At 39.7% G+C, this 22,967-nt stretch overlaps 1 protein-coding gene across 1 annotated transcript in view; it reads left to right on the top strand.

Moving 5' to 3' along the window:
- Window positions 1-22,202, top strand: part of cntnap5l (contactin associated protein family member 5 like) — a 144,858-nt gene extending 122,656 nt beyond the window's left edge. The window contains exons 17-25 of the mRNA XM_063012337.1: window positions 2,656-2,874; window positions 3,436-3,672; window positions 5,638-5,868; window positions 8,890-9,023; window positions 13,722-13,809; window positions 15,155-15,157; window positions 15,773-15,985; window positions 16,105-16,182; window positions 20,128-22,202. Of these exons, the coding sequence (XP_062868407.1) occupies window positions 2,656-2,874; window positions 3,436-3,672; window positions 5,638-5,868; window positions 8,890-9,023; window positions 13,722-13,809; window positions 15,155-15,157; window positions 15,773-15,985; window positions 16,105-16,182; window positions 20,128-20,303 (1,379 nt within the window). The 3' untranslated portion in view covers window positions 20,304-22,202. The remainder of the gene's footprint in view (window positions 1-2,655; window positions 2,875-3,435; window positions 3,673-5,637; window positions 5,869-8,889; window positions 9,024-13,721; window positions 13,810-15,154; window positions 15,158-15,772; window positions 15,986-16,104; window positions 16,183-20,127) is intronic.
- The last annotated feature ends 765 nt before the right edge of the window (window positions 22,203-22,967 follow it).

Below are 22,967 nucleotides of genomic sequence, written 5' to 3'. Positions count from 1 at the left end.
ATTTGCATTAACTTGTAGACACGTAGTACTCAATCATGCCTACAAGGGAATAATGTCGCTAAAGGTTTTTATATCAAGCAAGCACATTTGATTTGACTTCAGATCAGTTTTGTCTGGTCAGCTGCTCAGTTGAATTGGGTGAAGCTCTTGCCTGGGTGGAATAAAAACCAACCCTTTGTGTATATTTACATTTTCGGTATTTAGCAGACACTCTTTATCCAGAGCGACTAACAGAAGTGCTTCCACAGTAAACAAGTAGACAACAGTCTAAGAACATAAATGAAACCCTGTTAGAACGTTTTTTTTAGGAAAAAAGAAATGAATAAGAGCGTTAGTAAATACATGTTAGTTCTCATCTCAAGTGCTTAGTAAAGAGGTGGGCTTTTAATCGTCTTTTGAAGACATTGAGAGACTCGGATGTTCAGACAGGCAGAGGAAATTTGTTCCACCACTTGGGTGCAAGTAGAGAAAAGAGCCTTGATGTGCAGTGGGGGCACTGCCCAGTGTACCAGTAGTGCAGACAGTGGTAATTTGGAAAACATTTAGGGGCAGTTTACCATAATGTGGTAAAAACTAAGCATTTAAACAGGAAATCATGTGAAAGCACCAGAAGAGCATAACTGTCCCTTTGCTTTTGGGTAGGAAGAATAGCAAACTCACAGCGAGAGCTTAAAGGACTGTATGATTGTTGTGATGGTTCGAGTCGTTACAGAGACGCACTATATAATTTAAAGGGACTCCTGCGCCTTTAAACGCCAACCGGTGGCATCGTAGTCATGACAACTAACTTTGACCTTTTCTGAGAAGCCATATGACTTTTACAGCAAAAGACCACGGGGTAGTAATGTAAACAATAATAATAAATATAAATAATTATCTTGCAGTATAATACCAAAGCATCGTCTGTAAGTAGTGGGTTTTATATTCTCAGTTGTTTGTAAATGTTTAGTGAGTATATCACAGCGTTTTAGTTACAAATTTACCGTAATTAAATACAATTGTTACTGTTACTATAGCAATTAGTATCTTTACACAAAATGCTAACTCGTTAGCGCTATTTTACGTTTGGTTAAATCTCATATTGTACCAGATGTAACACTTGACTACAGCTGTGTGCTTTTACTGTATTAAGTTCTTTATTGTTTTTATTGTTTGTATTTTTACTTCATTTTGATGCACACAGTGTATCACACAGCTGGGAAGCAAATAAAACCGACTGTATTCTGAAGAGAGCTGTCTGTCTGTCTGTCTAGCTGAGCAAGGGGGATAAACTATTAGTGAGGGCAGAACAGTCTTAAAATACACTGTAAAATCCTACATTAACTGCATCTCTCAAAATGCAAGCTGATTTTGTGACCTGCAAAGTGACACATCCCGCCAGTAGATGATGTTAAGAAATATTTACACATAATCCCAAAATGTACAAGAAGATAAATAAGAAAATTAAGCAGAAGGAGGAAATTTAATGAAAGTGAAAACAAGTTTGTGCTTCAGGAAGAGAAACCGGTGCGTCTCTTGTGTTATGAGCCTGTGTCTGTGGTAAAGGAGGACAATATAAATGCAGAATTTAGCCTCCAAGAAAAACAACAGACTGCAATCACAGCAGGATACGTTACAATCGGCCCTTTGAGGGCCACCATAATGCTGATGTGGCCCTCAGTGAAAATGAGTTTGACACCCCTGATCTAGATGACATAACACCAGCAAATACTAGGCACTTGTGAGCTTTTTGTATAAAGGACAGCTTTTACTGAAAATGTGAGAGTGTGAAATGTAATTAGGCCGGACTTAAAAAATTTAAAATACAGTCAATTGATTTTATTTTAAAGCTTGCTTTTTGACCACAATTCATTAATAGTGTGGACAGTGGTCATGTAGTGAACAGCTTACAAGACTACAATTTTCCAGTGTGACTTTTGCGTTTTTGTGATGATGCAGACCACTTATAGCACTGCTTAGCCAGGTTAGTGGAAATAAAAGGTAGGTCAAAATGCCAAAAGGTGATAAGTGCTTTAAAGGTATATGTACAAATCCTAGAATTTAGGGGAAAATCATTTTAAGTTTTCAGTAATGCCATATTTATCCATGTCCAGGAGTCTAAAAGAGCAGAACTGACCGTGATCTATAGATAAATAAAGCAAATATTGGTGTAGTTTCTCTATCCCTTATTAATTATTAATATACACAGTTGCAGTACAGACGCCTGAGATTGTGTAATGTTTTAGAGTTAACAGTGTACAGACGTCATCAGTCTGAAGCTAAGCTTTGAGTTAAATGTAGTTCAGCCTGTATAAACTTTTTGATCAGCAGCTAAATGCATTATCATAAAAGTGTAGATGAAATGACGGTCATTTGGAAAATGGGCTTGATTATGAGCAAAAGTATTAAGAGGCCAAAACCAATCAGTTGAAATCATTACGCAAGAGCTGCAGCGTGATATCTGTGACCTTCTCCAGGTCTGAAATTATTAGTAATCATTGCAGTTATTGGTGATGACACCCATTGCTTATTTGCAAAGCTTTTTCACTACTAATAGCTCCCGACTTGCATAGGGCTCTCCATTAAAAATCCATTAAAGCCAAAGATCATAATTTTAATATATAATAATAAGCGAACATAACATGCATCAGCACTCACCTGTGTTACTCCTCTCAGCTCCATCAGCAGTCACCTTCACCTTTGATCTCGGCGATGGACCAGTGGTTCTGACCGTCAGGTCCCCAGTACCTCTGAATGATAGGCAATGGCATCATGTGCGAGTGGAAAGAAATGTAAAAGAGGCATCATTACAGGTAGACCTGCTGCCTGTTCAGCTCATGAAGGCAGCAACTGAAGGCCAGTATCAACTTCAGCTCAACAGCCAGCTCTTTGTTGGTAAGAACTGAACTGCTTTACAAATATATAAACTGGTTTGTACATGTACACATAGCACTGCCACCTCACAGCAAGAAGGTCCTGGGTTCGATTTCCAGGTGAAGTGGTCTGGGTACTTTCTGTGTGTAGTTTGCATGTTCTCCCCGTGTCTGCATGACAATTTTGTATCTCCAATTGACCTCACTTGCATGACTTTGGACTGTGGGAGAAAACCGAAGCTCTCGGAGGAAACCCATGCAGACACGGGGAGAACATGCAAACTCCATTTAGAAAGGACCCGGACAGGACCCAGGACATTCTTGCTGTGAGGTGACAGTGCTACCCACCGAGCCACCATGTCGCCCCAGTAATGCACTGTAATAAGTGTTTTGAGCATGTCATTTATTTAATAAAGACCCAAACCCAATATTAATCAGGCCTGTCCATATACATTTGGCCACATAGTGTGGGTGTTGCAAATGTTTAGTCACATATTTCTTGCAAGTGTATGTAAACATCCTAAAGCAGTTTAACAAAAATGTATCTGGTGTTTAAGCAAACGAATGAACTATCACCTTTCAGGAGGAGCACCAACCACACAGAGAGGCTTCCTAGGCTGCCTACGTGCACTCAGCATCAACGGAATGATGTTTGACCTAAAAGAGCGAGCCAAGATGACTCCTGGCATGAATTCCGGCTGCCCGGGTCACTGCAGCAGTGAAAGCCAGTGCCATAACGGAGGAAGATGTTTGGAGAGCAGGAACAGCTACGTATGTGACTGCTCTCATACAGCCTTCAGTGGTCCCAGCTGCAAAACAGGTAAGAATATTACAATATTCCAATAAGTTATTGGACGTGCACCGATTTAACACCGAATCTGGTTTCAGTTGAGAAGGTTTGTTTCTTGTGTAAATAAACTGCACAAAGACATCAATTGTGTTACAAAAAAAGAAATAAAAAATAACAAAACAAAGTGCTATGATGTAATGGATGGAAATCATGCCCTGTCTGTCTATTGCCATGACAGCGAGCTGTGATGCTCTCAACTTTCCGCAGTTGTTTTGCGTTCGGTCAGAAAAGAGGCGTGTGTTAGGCTGACGGTACGTCCTTGCCTGTCAGCTCTTCTCAGTTCCTCTGTTGTGAAGTTAGCAGGGCAGAGAAAAAAAAAGCTTCACCTGCCAGGGAGAATCTAATTACAGCTTGCTGCTGCTTGTTTGGACGTACCGATGGCCTGTCAATCAAATTAGTGATGATATGGCGCTGCCTTTTTACAGTAGGACTGCACAAATGATCAAATTACACCTCTGCTAACGAAAGGGTCAGAAATGAGACTTTCCACATTTTAGCTGGCTAATTAGATGGAAAATCAAAAATGAGGGAGAAATTATTCCCGTTCTTGTGCATCTGATTGAGCATGAAAGCTGTTGATTCTTCACATGCCTGCGCTCACAATCTGCATTCGAAGGGAGACGATACAGGTATGCATAATAAAGCAGGAAAATGGTCTTAGCTGTGAAGTATCTCATGCACCAGAGTTGTAAATCACTCACTTTTATTTTATTCACAAGCTAATGAAGTTAAACTAAAGAAAACAACAATATCCACACCACTAAGATATGGCAAAAGCATACATTTTGCCACGGTTTAATTGTATGTAAATTCTTAACTTCTAAGCGGCACCTTCGACATGGCAGTTTGGGAATTTCAATGGTTTCTGCATGTGTCCTTTTTCGATGACAGAAAATGCAACATCTGTAGGGTTGACAATATACATACGACACATTCAAGTTGGTTGTATGTACAGATGCCACTGTGCCAGCGTTTTATTGGAATGTGTTGCAGCCATCAAATTTAGGATAACTGATAATAAAACGGGGCGGCACGGTGGCTCGGTGGGTAGCACTGTTGCCTTACAGCAAGAAGGTCCTGGGTTCAATCCCCAGGCAGGGCGGTCCGGGTCCTTTCTGTGTGGAGTTTGCAGTTTCTCCCCGTGTCTGTGTGGGTTTCCTCCAGGAGCTCCTGTTTTCTCCCACAGTCCAAAAACATGCAGTCAGGTTAATTGGAGACACTGAATTGCCCTATAGGTGAATGTGTGTGTGTGTGTGTGTGTGTGTCTGTCTGTCTGCCCTGCGATGGGCTGGCGCCCCGTCCAGGGTGTTACTGTGTGCTTTGCACCCATTGAAAAGTTAGAATAGGCTCATTGCTGGACTGAGAATAGTCCACCAACCAAAAATATCCAGTCCAACCGCGCCCCGTGGGCAGCATCCCGTGACCACTGATGGAGGTCTACAAGATGACCAACTCAAACAGCAGCAATAGATGAGCGATCGTCTCTGACTTTACATCTACAAGGTGGACCAACTAGGTAGAAGTGTCTAATAGAGTGGACAGTGAGTGGACACGGTATTTAAAAACTCCCCTCACAGCACAACACACACTAACACACCACCACCATGTCAGTGTCACTGCAGTGCTGAGAATGATCCACCACCTAAATAATACCTGCTCTGTGGTGGTCCTGTGGGGGTCCTGACCATTGAAGAACAGGGTGAAAGCAGGTTAAAAACAGTATGTAGAGAAACAGATGGACTACAGTCAGTAATTGTAGAACTACAAAGTGCTTCTATATGGTAAGTGGAGCTGATAAAATGGACAGTGAGTGTAGAAACAAGGAGGTGGTTTTAATGTTATGGCTGATTGGTGTATACTCAAGGTACTCTGTGACTTATTTGGGTGATTAGTTTTATTTGCTGTTCTAATCCATGTCTGTGATTTTTTTTTTAGCCATCTCTGCATCTTTTGAGAGGGGAGCCTCTGTAACGTACACCCTTCAGGAGCCGTTTTCTGTCATGAGGAACCAGGATGCCAAGCAACCACAGAGCAACACTTACTCTGATGCTGTCAAATCTCGGGAAAATGTGGCATTTCGGTTCCAGACCACACATTCACCGGCCTTGCTGCTGTCCGCTCGATCTCATGATGAGAGCTACATGGCTGTCACACTGACCCAAAATGGTAAGAATTGAAACTCAGAAGTATGTATGTGGGTGGATATAATAGCTTACCACTGGGATTATTGTTGTTAACATTAATGAACTGGGACTGTATAGGGGATAAGGGTGTCATGTTGGTGCATTTTTAAAAAGGGTGCAATTTTTTTTAAACATTAAGCCTGATGGCTGATTTACACTGGCCAAATATCTCTAGATTTTCCTTTTTTTAAAACGTGAGGCTCACGTCACATGTGCCTATTACGCTTCTATTTCTGGAAGACATAAATTCACACCAGCTGCGTTTGATGTAGGTGTGACTCACAGTCTGCTTGTTTTCCCCATGGTCTCTACTTTTTCGCCCATTTAATGAATTGAAACATGAACTCTGTCAAAACTAATCATTTCAGTGTTCAAACTATAATATAGATGTGGATTTAAGTTAAGCTATATGTCCAAAAATATATAAAAATATTTCAGGCGTGGGCGGCCAGGTGGTTCAGCGGGATAATCCGCTAGCACACCAGCGCCGAGATTCTAATCTTCTGGGTTCGAATGTCAGCACTGCTACCGGTCGACTGGACACCATCTAGCGAGCACAACTGGCAGTGCCTGCAGCAGAACCATCAAATCTGCTGTGTGGAAAAAGACTGAACTCATTACAAATCAATGGGGTCTTCAAACGCTGTGCAAGAACCCTGTTTAGCAGCCTGAGGCACCTGTGCAGAAGTGGAGGAGGCTCATGTGTGAATCCACCAAGGCACGGGCGAAAAAGAAGGGGTTGAGGGACTGCACACGTCGGAGGGGGCGTGGTGCAGGCGAATATACCCTCCTCGGATGCAATCAGGAATCCCCAGCAGCAAAGGACTAATTGGCTTCTGCACAGGTGCCTCGGTCTGCTAACCAGGGTCCTTGCACAGCTTTTGAAGACCCCAACCAACTAGCCCGGCCTTTTTCCACTCAGCAGACTCAGTGGCCAATTTTGTCTGCTGCAGGCACTGCCAGTTGTGCCCGCTAGATGGTGCCCAGCAGGCCAGTAGCAGAGCCGAGATTCGAACCACTAGTGTGCTAGCGGAATATCCTGCTGCGCCACCTGGGGGCCATACAAATGCTTTATTAACTGAATGTGCTTGAATTCTTAAAGATCTACTCCACAATCAGGTAAAAATCTGAAGAGTGGAGGCTGTTATAGCTGCAAAGATGCATATTAATGGACATGATTTTTAGAACAGGATGGCCAAAAAGCTGATGATCGGGCATTTCTATACACTGTAATCTTGGTAAAAAAGGTGTATCTCTGTGTACATGTTGGCTGTTCACTGTCCAAGGGTTTTGTATCAGCTTCTTAACTGTTGTAATCACAGATGTACAATCCCTTAGTAACACAGAATAACCAGTCCGGTATTGATTTTTTTTTTTTGTGTTTGCAACACTTATCCCCTTAACGCCGCTTGTCGCAACACACCGCTTCCATTCAGATTGCATATATATATGGGTGATTCTTCAATTGGGGGAACTTTTACATCCCTAGGTTATAAATTTGTGTTAAAAATACTTTATTACAAAACAAATATTTTAGGTATTAAAAAGATCATTCATTGCATCACTAAAAAAAATTACATACCGAAATAATTATGATTTCTATTTTTTATGATGATTTAAACATCAATATTTTGCTACTTTGGCCTTGTCCCCAACCCAGACTTTAAAACTTCTCTGCTCTAATAAAATGCTAAAAAGTGATCAATTCATTATAAAAATCACAATATGAGTTTTATAATAACTTAAAAAGAAACAAAATATTTGTACAACCTATGCATATTTTTCAGCAATATATTACTGTCCCCAGCATTATAGTCATTACCGCAACAGTGTATGGTTTCTGTAGGGAATCATTTGAAGGTAACACTTATGTTGTAACCATGGAAACAAAGACTAGCAAGGAAGCACATGCCAGCCATGAGAGAAGATTGACATTTTAATGTCTGGAAATGTGAGTAATTTAATCATGTATTCCTCCTGATCATAGAGTATATTTATTCAGCGTCATTACCATTTACATCAATATGGCAGTACTTTACCAAAAAAAAAAAAAAGAAATGTACACATTATTTATATGTATTTAAAGTGCATCTTGTACTAGCTGTTGACTAGCTTTAGCAAATAAATGGCCTAGCTAGTTTTTTTCTTAAAAAAGTAAAAATTGTCATTACCGCAACACGTCATTACCAACACATAATGACATTTTGCTATGCCACTTCGCAAATAAATATGAAATATTAAAATTCTATATAAGCTCAATTGTAGCCATCATTAAGTCTTTGCTCTAAAGCATGTCAGCATTATCTTGACATAATTAAAACTAAATTATTACTAATTTTATTTTTCAAAAGTTTTTTATACTTTTAAAGCAGCATCTTTCTCAAGGTCAACAATAACATGAAAAAAAGCTGTTAAAAGCTTTGCAGTCAACTCAGACACATCTGGCTAGAACATGTCAAGGTGTGCTTTTCTGTTTGATAAAAAATGAGTACAAGAGAAAACAAGCATCAGTCAAGCAAAGTAAATCACCATTTCTTCAGATGGCCATGACTGGCATTTATAAATCCTTTACTGCTGACAAGAATCTATGAGTCAGTCAGAAACTGAGGGTGAAATAAGAGATTAAAAAGCAGGAGGAGGATCAGTGCTGGACACAAATATCCTAAATAATCATACATTTCTGAGACGGGCTCTGAAACAGACACATCACTTATTCAACTGTATTGCTCTGAACCCAATGCCTTTAACACCCAAATCATTTCTGTTTTGGCATATTTGTCTCACTTTTACATGTCATATCAATAATAGAGAACCAGAGTAAACACAAAATACATTTTCTAATGATTTAATTTGTTTAAAATGTGAAAAATAGCTTTCCCCACACACACATGCTTGAACGAGGCAAGGCAAACAGTAGAGAACCACTGCGCCATGTCTTACAGATGGATGTAAACTTTGAAATTGAACTCTAGATGAACAATGTTTGTTTTGTGTGTCCTTCCAGGCAGTTTGCAGATCTGGTACAGGCTGAATCAGAAAACAGGTCCGGACTTGTTCAGTCCTAGATCTGCCAACCTGGCTGATGGACGCTTCCACTGGGTCCGGATAAACCGTGATGAAAATGAGCTCCACATTCAGGTAAGGGCTAAGTAGAGCGACTAGAGTAGATGATTTGATTTAATAATACATGATAAAGAAATTACATCCTGTAAACTTGCTATATATATATAATCAGTGTATAATTACAATATATAATACAAAATGTGTATTCTCAATCTATTATAATTATTATTATTATCAATATTATTATTATTGTTTTACTTTTTTGCAGTGTTAGAGTTGGAATATTTGTAACTACCTTATGCCTCCTCTGACATGTTTACACATTCGTCTCTCCTCGTATTCATCTCGTATTCATTATCGTCACTTCTGCTCTCACATAAACCCAACACCAGGAGCTGTTGTTAGGGCTATTTAGAAAAAGCCAAAACTAGTCTGCTAAGGTCCTGGCCTGTTCATTGGCATTGTTGAGAGCAGTGACATCCCACAGTAAAATTAGTATTTTACCTCTTCTTTTGTTACAGTATTTACACTATATGATCAGAAGTGTGAGGGTACATGGATATTAATATTCAATTTAACTTTATTGTCATGATACCAATGCAAGGTTGTATAGTATAGCAAAACACCATCAAAAGGTGCATAGACAGACAATACAGAACATTTACACGGTCTAAGGTAGAATTAACAGCTTAGATGTTGTGTGCATTGATTGAGGTGTGTCAGGCCATGTGTGCAAATTTGTGAGTATTGTATACAATATGAAGTTAACCTGTTCTTTGTGGCTATAACAGCATCTACTCTGCAGTGAAGGCTTTCCATAAGATAAATAGTTTATTGACTTATTATATACATATTTAGCTACAATTTTGAGTTTGGTCATTTGACCTCAGCTCATTAACAGAACACACAATTAAAGTTTGTTTTGCCCCCACTCACATTGTGATGGATGGTTCTGTTGGAAAGTTACAAAAAATATGTAGATTTACCTTTTTGGCAACAAACACTCAATGTGGGTTTGTCATTTTTCCCTTCAAAAGACCTGAAAACCATGTTAGGGTGCAGAGCATCATGGGCTCCATGAAATACTAGAACATTTGGTACAAAAGTCATGACAAAATCTGTTGGCCTCTGCCAAGACAATTAAAATGGCTCATTGGGTCTTCCAGCAGGACAATGATCCAAAACATATGTCCAGATCAACACAGAAGGGTTTAATGAACACAAAATCAAGCTTTTGCCATGGCTGTGTCAGTCTTCTGATCCAAACCCCATAAAAAGTGAGCTAACAGAAACAGCGCGTAAGAGAGGACCTACAACCCTGGATGTTCTGAAAAGATTTTATAAAAAAGAATTATGTCAAATTCCCTGCTCTCTATTCTCCAATCTTATATTATAGAAGAAGACTAAGTTTTGTGTATTGGCAAAGGTTGTACAGAGTATTAAATGCAGGGGTAGAGTGTGGAGACTTGGATGTGTGTGAGCTTTTTTCTTAAAGTTTTTTTTATTCACACCATATACAAACCCGTAACTGTGTCCCTCCAAACTGTGTCTCCGGTGCAGCCAGTATCCTTAAAAGGTGTCTATAACCCAAGTGGGGTTGATCTGTTGCAATTTAAATTGACTGAACATAGTTGGGACCCACCTGGACCCACCCTATAAGGGCCCACAATGTACATCATGTACATCATTAGGATTCAGTGTGTATATATATATATATATATACAGTGTATCACAAAAGTGAGTACACCCCTCACATTTCTGCAAATATTTCATTATATCTTCTCATGGGACGACACTATAGAAATGAAACTTGGATATAACTTAGAGTAGTCAGTGTACAACTTGTATAGCAGTGTAGATTTACTGTCTTTTGAAAATAACTCAACACACAGCCATTAATGTCTAAATAGCTGGCAACATAAGTGAGTACACCCCACAGTGAACATGTCCAAATTGTGCCCAAATGTGTCGTTGTCCCTCCCTGGTGTCATGTGTCAAGGTCCCAGGTGTAAATGGGGAGCAGGGCTGTTAAATTTGGTGTTTTGGGTACAATTCTCTCATACTGGCCACTGGATATTCAACATGGCACCTCATGGCAAAGAACTCTCTGAGGATGTGAGAAATAGAATTGTTGCTCTCCACAAAGATGGCCTGGGCTATAAGAAGATTGCTAACACCCTGAAACTGAGCTACAGCATGGTGGCCAAGGTCATACAGCGGTTTTCCAGGACAGGTTCCACTCGGAACAGGCTTCGCCAGGGTCGACCAAAGAAGTTAAGTCCACGTGTTCGGTGTCATATCCAGAGGTTGGCTTTAAAAAATAGACACATGAGTGCTGCCAGCATTGCTGCAGAGGTTGAAGACGTGGGAGGTCAGCCTGTCAGTGCTCAGACCATACGCAACATACTGCATCAACTCGGTCTGCATGGTCGTCATCCCAGAAGGAAGCTGACGCACAAGAAAGCCAGCAAACAGTTTGCTGAAAACAAGCAGTCCAAGAACATGGATTACTGGAATGCCCTGTGGTCTGATGAGACCAAGATAAACTTGTTTGGCTCAGATGGTGTCCAGCATGTGTGGCGGCGCCCTGGTGAGAAGTACCAAGACAACTGTATCTTGCCTACAGTCAAGCATGGTGGTGGTAGCATCATGGTCTTGGGCTGCATGAGTGTTGCTGGCACTGGGGAGCTGCAGTTCATTGAGGGAAACATGAATTCCAACATGTACTGTGACATTCTGAAACAGAGCATGATCCCCTCCCTTCGAAAACTGGGCCTCATGGCAGTTTTCCAACAGGATAACGACCCCAAACACAACCTCCAAGATGACAACTGCCTTGCTGAGGAAGCTGAAGGTAAAGGTGATGGACTAAACCCAATTGAGCACCTGTGGCGCATCCTCAAGTGGAAGGTGGAGGAGTTCAAGGTGTCTAACATCCACCAGCTCCGTGATGTCATCATGGAGGAGTGGAAGAGGATTCCAGTAGCAACCTGTGCAGCTCTGGTGAATTCCATGTCCAGGAGGGTTAAGGCAGTGCTGGATAATAATGGTGGTCACACAAAATATTGACACTTTGGGCACAATTTGGACATGTTCACTGTGGGGTGTACTCACTTATGTTGCCAGCTATTTAGACATTAATGGCTGTGTGTTGAGTTATTTTCAGAAGACAGTAAATCTACACTGCTATACAAGTTGTACACTGACTACTCTAAGTTATATCCAAGTTTTATTTCTATAGTGTTGTCCCATGAAAAGATATGATAAAATATTTGCAGAAATGTGAGGGGTGTACTCACTTTTGTGATACACTGTATATATATAATTCAGTATATACTGAATTTACAGCAGCAGTAGGGAAGTGAAGTTGCAGCATAGTTATCCCCCCCCTAAATTTGTATTACTATTAAATAACCATTGACTAAAGTAGTATCATATTGCTCCTTAATGTAGCAGATCAAATCTGAACACATGAATAACTAGATAACAGCTGAGTGACATAACTAAAGGTCTTTGCAAACAATATTGACATCTTCCAGTAACATTGATGTTATTCAATGCCTTTAAAACATTTTTGAGAGCTGCATTGTTCTCTTGGTCTGTCTGTTAACTACCAGCTCACATGGCTGCACTTAATAGTCTTCCCATACATTAAGACAAAAGATTTAAAAAGCGTTTCAGTGCACCCAGCCAAATTACCAAGGTAGTTAAATTGTCCTCAAACAGCGTACAGATTTATGGTCTCACAATATCGTGACTATTCATAGCTGTGATACCTTCATAATTACCACATTTGCCACTGTGCCACTGTTAGTCCTTCATGGTCATTCATTTATTCACTTTTATTCAATTATTTATTCATTTTATTATTCATTTATTTTATCTTTTTTAATTGTAGTAATTTATTTATTCACTCATTTATTTTTATTCAATTATTTTATTGTTTTTATTTATTCATATTTTTATGATATCAATCCTTTTATTAATGAATGGATGATTCCCTTTGGCTGCTTCCATTAGGGGTCACTAGGGCGGATCATTTGACCACATATTTTATTTTAAATTTTTACTCCAGATGCCCTTCTTGTTGCAATCCCACTGTTTATCTGTTCATCCAAGCTTGGGGCCAGCACTAAGGGTGCACTGATGCCGAGTCAAGCAAGCTTTACATAGCCATGGGTTTAGAGGCTGCTATTCAAGAAATAAAAATGAGGATTGCTTGACTTGGACACCTGGATTCACCCATATTGCAGCACCTGTTAGTTTTGGTGCTTCGTGGATTGCATCCCAACATCTGGATGTGTTTCCTGCGAGCGTATGGTAAAATCTTTTTACACTTAGCTTGTTGTAATGCTTGTAGCTCAGCCTAATTGGTATGTTTAAGCTAACCTGTTCGATCCTGGCATAAAAAGTGAGAGCTTTCTACTCAGCCGAATTAATAATCTTAAATTAATAAGAAAATTTCGTCCCAGGAGATTTCCTGACAGAACCCACGATAAACTAAAAGGACTACATTTCTTTCTTTTAATGAAAAATAATTTAATTGGAATATTTTAATGGCCAAAAAAGAACAGCAGCAAAAATCATTAAGCTGCTAAGTCTGCCGTGCCAGGTTTCTTGTATGGAATCTTTTGACCTCAGCTGTGCTCAGAAACGACGCCAGCCTTGCAGCATTTTTATGACACTGTTTGTAGGATTTCAGAGTGCCCTTGTCCTATAAATCTTCATTTTTCTATAAGTGGTATAAATGATCTGTGTTTGATTGTTCCTCAGATCGATAACGCAGTGACGCAGCAGTATATCCTGTCCTCTGGCTCTGTGCTCATTCCGATGAGGATTTTAACTTTGGGAAGAATACAAGGTAACTCTCAGGCTCATAGTCGCCTCTAGTCTGGCCCCACCCCAGAAAAACAGCATGCAATCACTGCTATTCTAATTCTCTATGAATTTTAATGACAATTTAACACAGAATTATCTCTGTCTGTGTCTGGTGCCTGTAATGAGGCTTTAGAGTGATGGGCTTTTTGGAGGCAGGTTAGCTTGGATTGGGTGGTTGGTGGGCAGAGAGACAGGGAATGAGAGTGTTTCTGAGCTGCCAGCACAGAGACAGATGGGATGAGTGAAAGGTAAATGGATTTGCACAACGTTGCCTAGGCGACCTTGCTTTTAATCAGGTAACTAATAAGAAGGGTTGGACGTGGCGTGACCCTCATTCTTTGGGGAAGACAGGAGAACAGTCAAAATAGATTTGCAATATAGGGCTTACATAAATGCAACAACCTCTGGCACATCCATCAAAATCATTAGTGTTAAAACAAAGTGGAGAGAAAGAGGAATATCTGAATGGAAGTATTGATTCCTGCAATTCTGCTGCTGTAGTTCGATCTGTTTCGATGTAGTTTAAAACTACATTACCTGGTCAAAAGTATGTGGACACATGACCTTGAGCTTGTTGGAAATCCAATTCCAAATTCATGGAAATTACTATGAAGTTCACCCCAAAACACTCCCGTTGCTTGCAGTTATAACAGCCTCTACGTCTCTGGTAAGACTTTCCAATAACATTTTGAAACGTCTCTGGTAATTTGTGTCCAATCAGAATATTTGTGGATCAGGCATTGATGAATAAATGATTAAAAAAATTAAATGTGTTCAGTGGGGTTAAATTTAGGGCTCTATGCAGGTTCCCCAACACCAGACCCAGCAAAACATGGGTATTTATGGTTCATGCTTTGTGCACAGACACAAACTGGAAGCTATAATTAACTTTAAATGCCACCCAGTTGTTAAAATAATTTGCCCAGGACAGCATTAACAGGAGAAAAGTTTCACCCTGTTGGAACGGTGCCTTTCTTAAGACAGTGCCACCAAGATTGTATAGCTGAAAGCTTAACTCTCTTCACCTTATAGCAATGGGTAATATTAAAATAGCCGAATCAAGTACGTGGTATGGGGTGTCCATTTAATTCTAGAAATCCAAATTTTACGGACATGTGTTTTATAACATTTCATCCACTGCTTTCATTCTGGGACATATTTTAGTTTACCAAAGAAATTGGTAATTTCTTTTGGACCTTCATTGTGTGTAAATTTTAAATAATAATTTAACAGCCTTTATTAGTAATTTGGAGTAAAAATAAATGTCAGTCATTTAACTTTGTTTCATGACCTCCTTATTCACTCGTATTGATTATGATTTACAAAAGCTGGTTCTTTGTGCTTCATTAAAAATAACATGGAACAGTGGTCTTCTCCCAAACCAAAGTCACAGTTTGCTGTGATAAAATACTCTAATATTAGAACCTGGCAAAAAATTTTAAGCTACTGGAACATGGGTGACACTTTCCCACAGTCAGTGCTTACATTGACCTAGAGAATCCCTGCTTCCAAACAGCACCTTAATACCTAATACCTAGTAGTACTGTAGACCCATGCTTTAGCAGGCACTAAAACACGGCAGGCATGTTTCTGGTGACTCGTGGCCTACATCCGACTATACAGTTTGTGATGTTTACTAACACTGGCAAGAGACTATTGTTACATGTGCATATTCATGCTAGTCCTATTTATATGGACAGTCAATCATAACCACTAACTAACTAAGGAAGGCGCTGGATTAAAAATAAATGACAATATATGACTTTCTGTACCAACAAATAATTAATTTAGCTTGATGTATTTATATTTATTTGGTCTCAAAAAGGAACATTTACAGAAGTCATAAATATCCAGTGTAGGCCAAGAAAAACAATGTTATGTGCTTTACGTGTATATGTAAAATTTTGACCTCAGGTATAAAAATATTCATATTGTTTTGGTTGTAGGGACTGACATTACTGATGAGGAAGTGGCCCAGGCAGGGTCGAAAGGATTCATCGGCTGTTTGTCCTCTGTGCAATTTAATCAAGCTGCCCCTTTAAAGGCGGCCCTTCAAAACAGAGGAAGCTCACTGGTCAGCATACAAGGTCGACTGGAGGAGTCGGACTGTGGGACTAAATCGAGCAAAACTACTTACACCACAACCCACACCCCCTCAGGTGCATCATCGTAATTACAGACCTGTTTCCATTTATTTAGCATGTTGGCATATATGTGTATTTTATTTAATTATGCTTCATTTGCCATTAATTTCAACTCCCTAAAACATCTCTTCTAGTGGATGAATCATCAAAAACAGACCGAGGCAAAGCTCCGCTGACAAAAGCTGAACAGAATGACTCAGCACTGATCGGAGGTGAGGAATCGCAGAAGTTTACGTCAGTCCTGGCCAGTGATGGCATAATTACCTTTAAAAAGTAACTTAGTTACTTTATTGATTACTTGATTTTAAAAGCAACTTAGTTACTTTATTGATTACTTGATTTTAAAAGTAACTAAGTTAGATTACAAGTTACTTTATTAGTTACATTCAGCAGCTGCCGTAATGCAACTGGAGCTGCATAGGCGATTGAAGCGGAATAAGAAACAAGAAAGACGCGGAAAACTAAATCCTCTGTTCACAAGTGTAAGTAAGATAAATAAAATAAAATTTTTAGAGACAAATAAATAACAAAAAGATGATAAATATCCAAAATTTTGGCGAGTGGGGTTTGTAATGAGTCTGTAACTATGGTAATATTACGTCATCACGTCCCCACGTGTAGTATGTAGCGGTGTTGTGTGCATACTGCATACTTCTGTACTGAAAGTATGTACTTCTTTACCGGCCGAGTAGTGCATACTTCCTCCAATCTAGTACGTACTCTGTAAGTATGCGATTCCGGACGCAGCTCGTGACTTATTTGTCGCATAGGCCAGACGTCACTCTCCGAGACGCAAAAATAATAACGCACAGTAACTTGAATAAGTAACTTTAATCTGATTACTTGTTTGGAAATAGTAACTCGTTAGATTACTTGTTACTGAAAAATGTGGTCAGATTAGAGTAACGCGTTACTAAGTAACGCGTTACTGACATCAGTGGTCCTGGCCAAGCGTACAGTTCTCTAGCATTGCCTCTCAGAAGCTTATTTTCTCAGAAGGTCAAAGCGATTGCTCATGGTTTTGTTTTTGATTAGTGCACTATGCTAAAATGAAAACTTTTACAATATCAACTATTCTTGCTTATGTCTTTCCTGTTTTTCTAATAACAACTAAGGAGGAGTATTTGCCCCTTTTGAATTTGCACATCTGCTTCACTGAATGATTTTAGCTCAATAAACAAAACATTATTTTATTTATTAAGGGTACCAAATTATTCACCTTCTGTATTACCTTCAGGGCGCCTGAGTGCTCCAGAAAGTAGCACTGTCGCCTTAAAGCAAGAAGGTCCTGAGTTCGATTCCTAGGTGGAGCGGTCTGCGTCCTTTCTGTGTGGAGTTAGCATGTTCTCCCCCTGTCTGCGTGGGTTTCCTCCCGGAGCTCTGGTTTCCTCCCACAGTCCAAAGACATGCAGTCAGATTAATTGAAGACACTTAAGTCCCCCTTTGAGTGCGTGTGTATGTGTGTTTGCCCTTTGATGGACTGGCAACCTGTCGGGGGGTGTTTCCTGCCTTACACCCAGTGAATCAGACCCATCGCAATACTGAATAAGATAACGCGGTGGTTAAACAGACAATGAATGAATAAATGTATTACCCTTGTAAAAATAGTTCGCCTACTTAAATTTACTGAAATAACCCATTTAGCACATGTAGCTGTAAAATAAACCTTTAACAAAACCAAGCATTCACTTTGAAATTTTAACAGAGACACATGTGATGATCTAAGAAAATTCCAGAACTTCAGAGCTTAGAAGAAAAAGTTGTTGAAATATTTAAATCTAGATCAAATTAAAAAGGTTTTTCTAAGAGCCCAGGACTCCACTGAACTACAGTGAGAGCCATCATTTTGAATCGATAAAACCTGGACTGCCTGCTTAATCTTTCCAAAGGCTTAGTGACAACTTAGCTAGGACGTCTCAAGATTTAAAAATTTTTTTAAAAAACTCTCATCTAGTTTCTAGTCTCATCTAAGCTCAGTGTTCATTACGCCAACATTTGACAATGAAGAGACAGAAATGGAATAAATGGAAGCATAGCAATGATTAAAAACCATTGCAAACCAAGAGAAACAGCTGGCATTAGCTTAAAAAAGCACCTGGATGATTCCCAAACTTTTTGTTTAATGTTCTATAGACAGATAAAGCTAAAAGTTTTGGACAGCAGGGATCTCATTATGTCTGCAGAAAGCCCACAGCATTATGTAGTAAGAACAATATATAAACTGTCCAACATGACTGTGGGGGTGTGATGTGTGGAATATGGTTGAGGTTAAAGATCTCATCTGTCCATATGCTGAAGATAAGACCTAGGGAGTAATTAAACTGTGCAGCCTGATAGTAATTACAAAGACAAAATACAAAGTCAAGTTTACATTCTACATTCAACCGGCCCAGTCAGTATCCTTACTTAAACCCAACAGTGATGGTGTGGCCGGCCCACCATTGAACCGGTTCTGTTCAGGTTTCTTTGAACTTTGGTGTTTTGTAGAGAACCGACCTGCGTTTCCACCAGTTTTTGGGAACCAAGCCTCTGTGAAATATGGAAAAACATAATGTATAAAGAACTAAAATCATTCAGTGATGGATATGCAGTGTTACAAACTATAAATAAGGAGATATTTTCTTTTTTACACCACTGCACAACATTGAATTGAGAATGGGAAAGGGAGTGATAGCCAAAACAGCCTAGTCACTGGCTGGCGGACTCATCAATGCGATCTCAAGCTGGTCCCAACCTCAGATGGAAATAGAAAGGTTGCATCAGGAGTATCTGGTGTAGAAACTGTGCCAAGTCTGGTATGTGGACCAGATCCGCTGTGGCGAACCGTAAATACGAGAGCAGCCGAAAGCAAGAAAAAAAAAATTCTAGGATTAACAGTAGGTATCTGAGAAAAGGGCTCAGGATGGGCAATAATGCTTTAGGATATGCCAGTGTAGAAGTACGTATGTAAACCTGCATTCTGAGGTAGCTAAAGTTTATTTAAACAACATATTATAACAGGCCAACTAGGTCATGTCTGTGCCACTCTAGACCAGTTTACAAACTTTCGATCCCCAGATCTCAGCAGTAGTGGGCTTGTGTACTTTACCACTGTGCCACTCGAGCACCCCACTGTTTATTCTGAATTTAGATTTAAAACATACACATTTAACCTGGTTCTTGTCTACAAATTAGCAAAGCATTGGAAAAAAAACATCATTTGCACAGACAGCAAATATTAGTTGAAGCAAAGATTTAATTTTTGCTGTTTCTCCTAATACACAGTTTTAAGCCACACAGGTGGCGCAGCAGTAAAATAAGCTAGCACACCAGAATACATCGTATCGAATCTCACCTCTGCCATCCGGCTGGGCTGGGCAGGGCAGCCACATGAACATAGATTGGCTGTTGTTCATACAGGGTTAGGGAGCCGGAGAGGAACCTCATAACTGATACAATTACGACCTCTGCTGGCTGGTTGATGGTGTCTGCACAAAGTAGAGGAATAATGCTGATCAGGGTGTGGCTCTCCGTGCACAGGGCTGATTCGCATATGAACTCGGCTGGTGCAGGTGAAAAAAAAGCAGTTGGCTACTGCTCACGTATCGGAGGGGACGTGTGTCAGTTCGCTCTCCTCAATCGGGGCGGGGGTCAGCACCAGTAGAGAGGAAGCTTAATGCAATTGGGTAAAAATTGGATGAGCTTAAAAGGGGGGGGAAATAATATACAGTTTTAGGACCTGCATTAAAGATTTTGCTTAAGACAATAATCCAACACGCTTGTTTTATGGAGAATGAATGCTAGTTTAAGTGAAGGATGAGTATGCATATTACAGTTCTGATAGAAATGTACAACAAAGGTGAACCCTGAAAAGTCTGTACAGACGCAAATCCAGCAAATTGGTCTGTTAGCCAAGATCTTAATTGGGTAAGAATATTTTTAAGCCTGACGAATAAAAATAATGAGCGCTGTTAAATGAAGCACTCAAGTCCGACCTTATAAAATGGCACCGGCTCGTTTAGTGTCGATTTCTTCTACATTTCAAATAATAATTGGAGGAATCATTGAAGGAGTTGTTTGAATTCTAGGTGTTATAATGGGTGTTTATAGTTAATTAAGGCTGCTAATGGACACGGTGATGATAATACTGAAATACTTTTATCCCACCACATCTGCAGGAGTCGTAGCTGCTGTAGTGTTTACGACCCTGTGTGTGCTGGCTGTGTTAATCCGCATCCTCTACCAACACCGGAAAACCCAAGCTCCATCGACCATGGCTGCAAAGAACCAGAGACCTAGCTTGGATCTGGACCCACACAAAGCAAGCCATGTCAGGAAGGAGTACTTCATCTGACTGGATTTTACTGTTGCACTTACTGAATTAAGATTCTGAACAGCCTCACATAGGTGCCTGACCAAAGCCGTCCAAACCCTCCGCCCTGTTCGGGCTGCCAGTCAGAGGCTGCTGCTGCTAAGCACTGATCCACAGAGGACAGGAAATCAAGGAGTGCATGCCAGCAAAGACTCTCCGGGTGCTGGACTAGCTGTACTGAGATTAATGGTACGGATAACGTAAAAGACAATTTCGAAAGCTGGCGAGAAAGAAGTGGAACGGATGTGAGGATGTAGTCGCACCATCTGTGTGAGAAGGTCTAGATTTTCTATGTGCTGTACGAAATCTCTAAGAAAAATAGAATTATAGAAATATGGAAACCCATTCTGTCCCTACTTACGTCTCCACTATAAGCCCAGGACAGGAAACGGGATTGTATGCTTTTGCAACTTTAGCATCTATGCTAAGCACAAGCAGGTTGTCTCACAGCCTGTAAAGGGGCACTGATGTGGTCTATACAATTTTAGCTACTGGTGTAAAGATTTCTGAATATAACAGTGCGGTTTTAACAACATGAGACAATCAGTTCGAAAAGCTGACCCACGGGGGTAGGATTATGAGTGAGCATAAATCAGCACTACCCCAGAAGATCCATTGTGAAAGCTTTGAGTCGGCCTGTTAGATAGATTCTCCAGGCTTTATGCGATCACATTCATGATAGAGTGAATTTTGTAAGGCCATGGTAAGGTTAGCTCTTCTGGTAACACTTTATTTAAGGGGTACCAACACTATGATCAAAACTATGTGGACACCTGACAATGAGCTTGTTGGAAGTTGTTGTCACTATAACATCTACCACTCTTCTTTGAAAGATCAGTGGAAATTATCAGCATTTGTAAGGTCTGGCACTAAAGGAGAAGATCTGGCTTGCAGTCAGCATTCTACTCTAAGAGGTGTTCACTGAGGTTGAGGTCAGTGTTCTAATGTTCCTCTACACCAAACTTGTCCATACCATGTCACACTGGAACAGGAAAGGGTCTTCCCAAAACTGTTCATCTTTTTTTTCATAACATGTTTAAGTAGGAGAGTGACAAGTGCTGCAGTGTTGGGATTTTTTAATACTATTTAAACTTATTGACCTGTTTATTTTTACAGTTAGCTTTTTTCATACACGATGTGTGATAATCTTTTTCGTCTTTTATCAGTGGACACTTTCTGATCACATGGTGCTGTTGGCTTTATATTTTTGGTTGGAGTACTAATCTCCTCCCAGTGTTTACATAGAAATCCTAACACCACTGCTGTACCTGATAGACTTATACCAGTACAACACAGATTAACATTGATAAATGGGGTATGGAGCAACAGATGAATCTACAATCTACTTACAGTTGTGACCAATTACAATCCAAGCAACTGAGAGATAAAGGTCATGCTCAAGGGCTGAAATTGGGAACCTGGGTTTAGCCCTCAGTGGTGGAGCTTGAACCAGCAATCTTTTGATTACTAAATTAAGAACCTTAACTGCTTTCTTTACTTCTTGACCCTATAACTCTGACCATTTAGGACAAAATACTGCTTGTGAAATAATGTTTGCATTTTACAAATGCAGGGATGTAAACAGTTCAGGTATTCAGCCCAGACCTGTCTTTTTAAGGGAGTGTAATTGGCCAGACGTCATAGACCAAAAACGGGCTATAAAGGGCCAGTGTTGGTACCCTTCAAATAGAGTGTTACCACTGTTCCTCATTGAAGTGCATTATACGCCCTGATGGTGAAAGCAACGTCCTCTGGCACAGTAACACGCTTACTAAAAAAGCATTTCTTTTAGTCAGGCATTCACTTTTTTCTATATGGCTAATGTTGTTTATGACTGTTTACTTATTTCATAAATGAATTTAATAAAGTGAGATTTTTAAGAACCCTGAAGAGAGCACAGCATCTTTATTCTGGGTTTTGAGAGTTAATGTGGGTATTTTTTATCCTTTTCTGGTCAGCTCAGTTTTACTGCTTCAGTGTCGCTGGTGATACTGCTGTATGTGTCCTAGAATGTGTGACACAATATTGTCACGGTGTAGTGAAACATCTGTATCTCCACATTTAGCTTTTGTGTTATTTTCTTATACTGGGTATGTAGACACACTCCTCTGTCTACCCATGTACATTGCAGACATTGCAAACAACGCAAAAAATATATATTATTTATTATATATGTTCTACTGTTTTAAAAAGGAAAAGATCTAGAGGTTTAGAATCAGTAACTCAGATGTATTTTTCTAAATTGTTATATTTTCTGTGTTTAAAGAATGTCAGAACTACGTACATACATATTTTATGATTGCTGTTACGGCAGCTTACAGAGAGCTTATCTAGAAATAATAATATGCTGTTGTGTGCACAATGGTGTTATGAAAACAGCGTTTTATGAGCATAGTTTCTGTTATGAAGGCCAAAATGTCACAGTTGGAAATGCTTGCAACAAGGTATGAATTTAAATGCATTGTTTCTGACCTATTTTTTATAGTAATAATATTTAAACTTTTAAATGGATGTTACTTAACATGATCACATAATTCTGATCAAATAATGCCTTTGTGGGTATAAAGCTACTAATAATTCATTTTGGATGTGTAAAAAAGTTCAGAGAAATTTAAAACTAATACTTAACACTAATAACATATAATC

This window comes from Trichomycterus rosablanca, chromosome 17 (assembly GCF_030014385.1).
Source record: "Trichomycterus rosablanca isolate fTriRos1 chromosome 17, fTriRos1.hap1, whole genome shotgun sequence".
Taxonomy (NCBI): Eukaryota; Metazoa; Chordata; class Actinopteri; order Siluriformes; family Trichomycteridae; genus Trichomycterus; species Trichomycterus rosablanca.
Note: the sequence above shows the minus strand (reverse complement) of the source record. Positions and strands in the feature narration are given on the sequence as shown.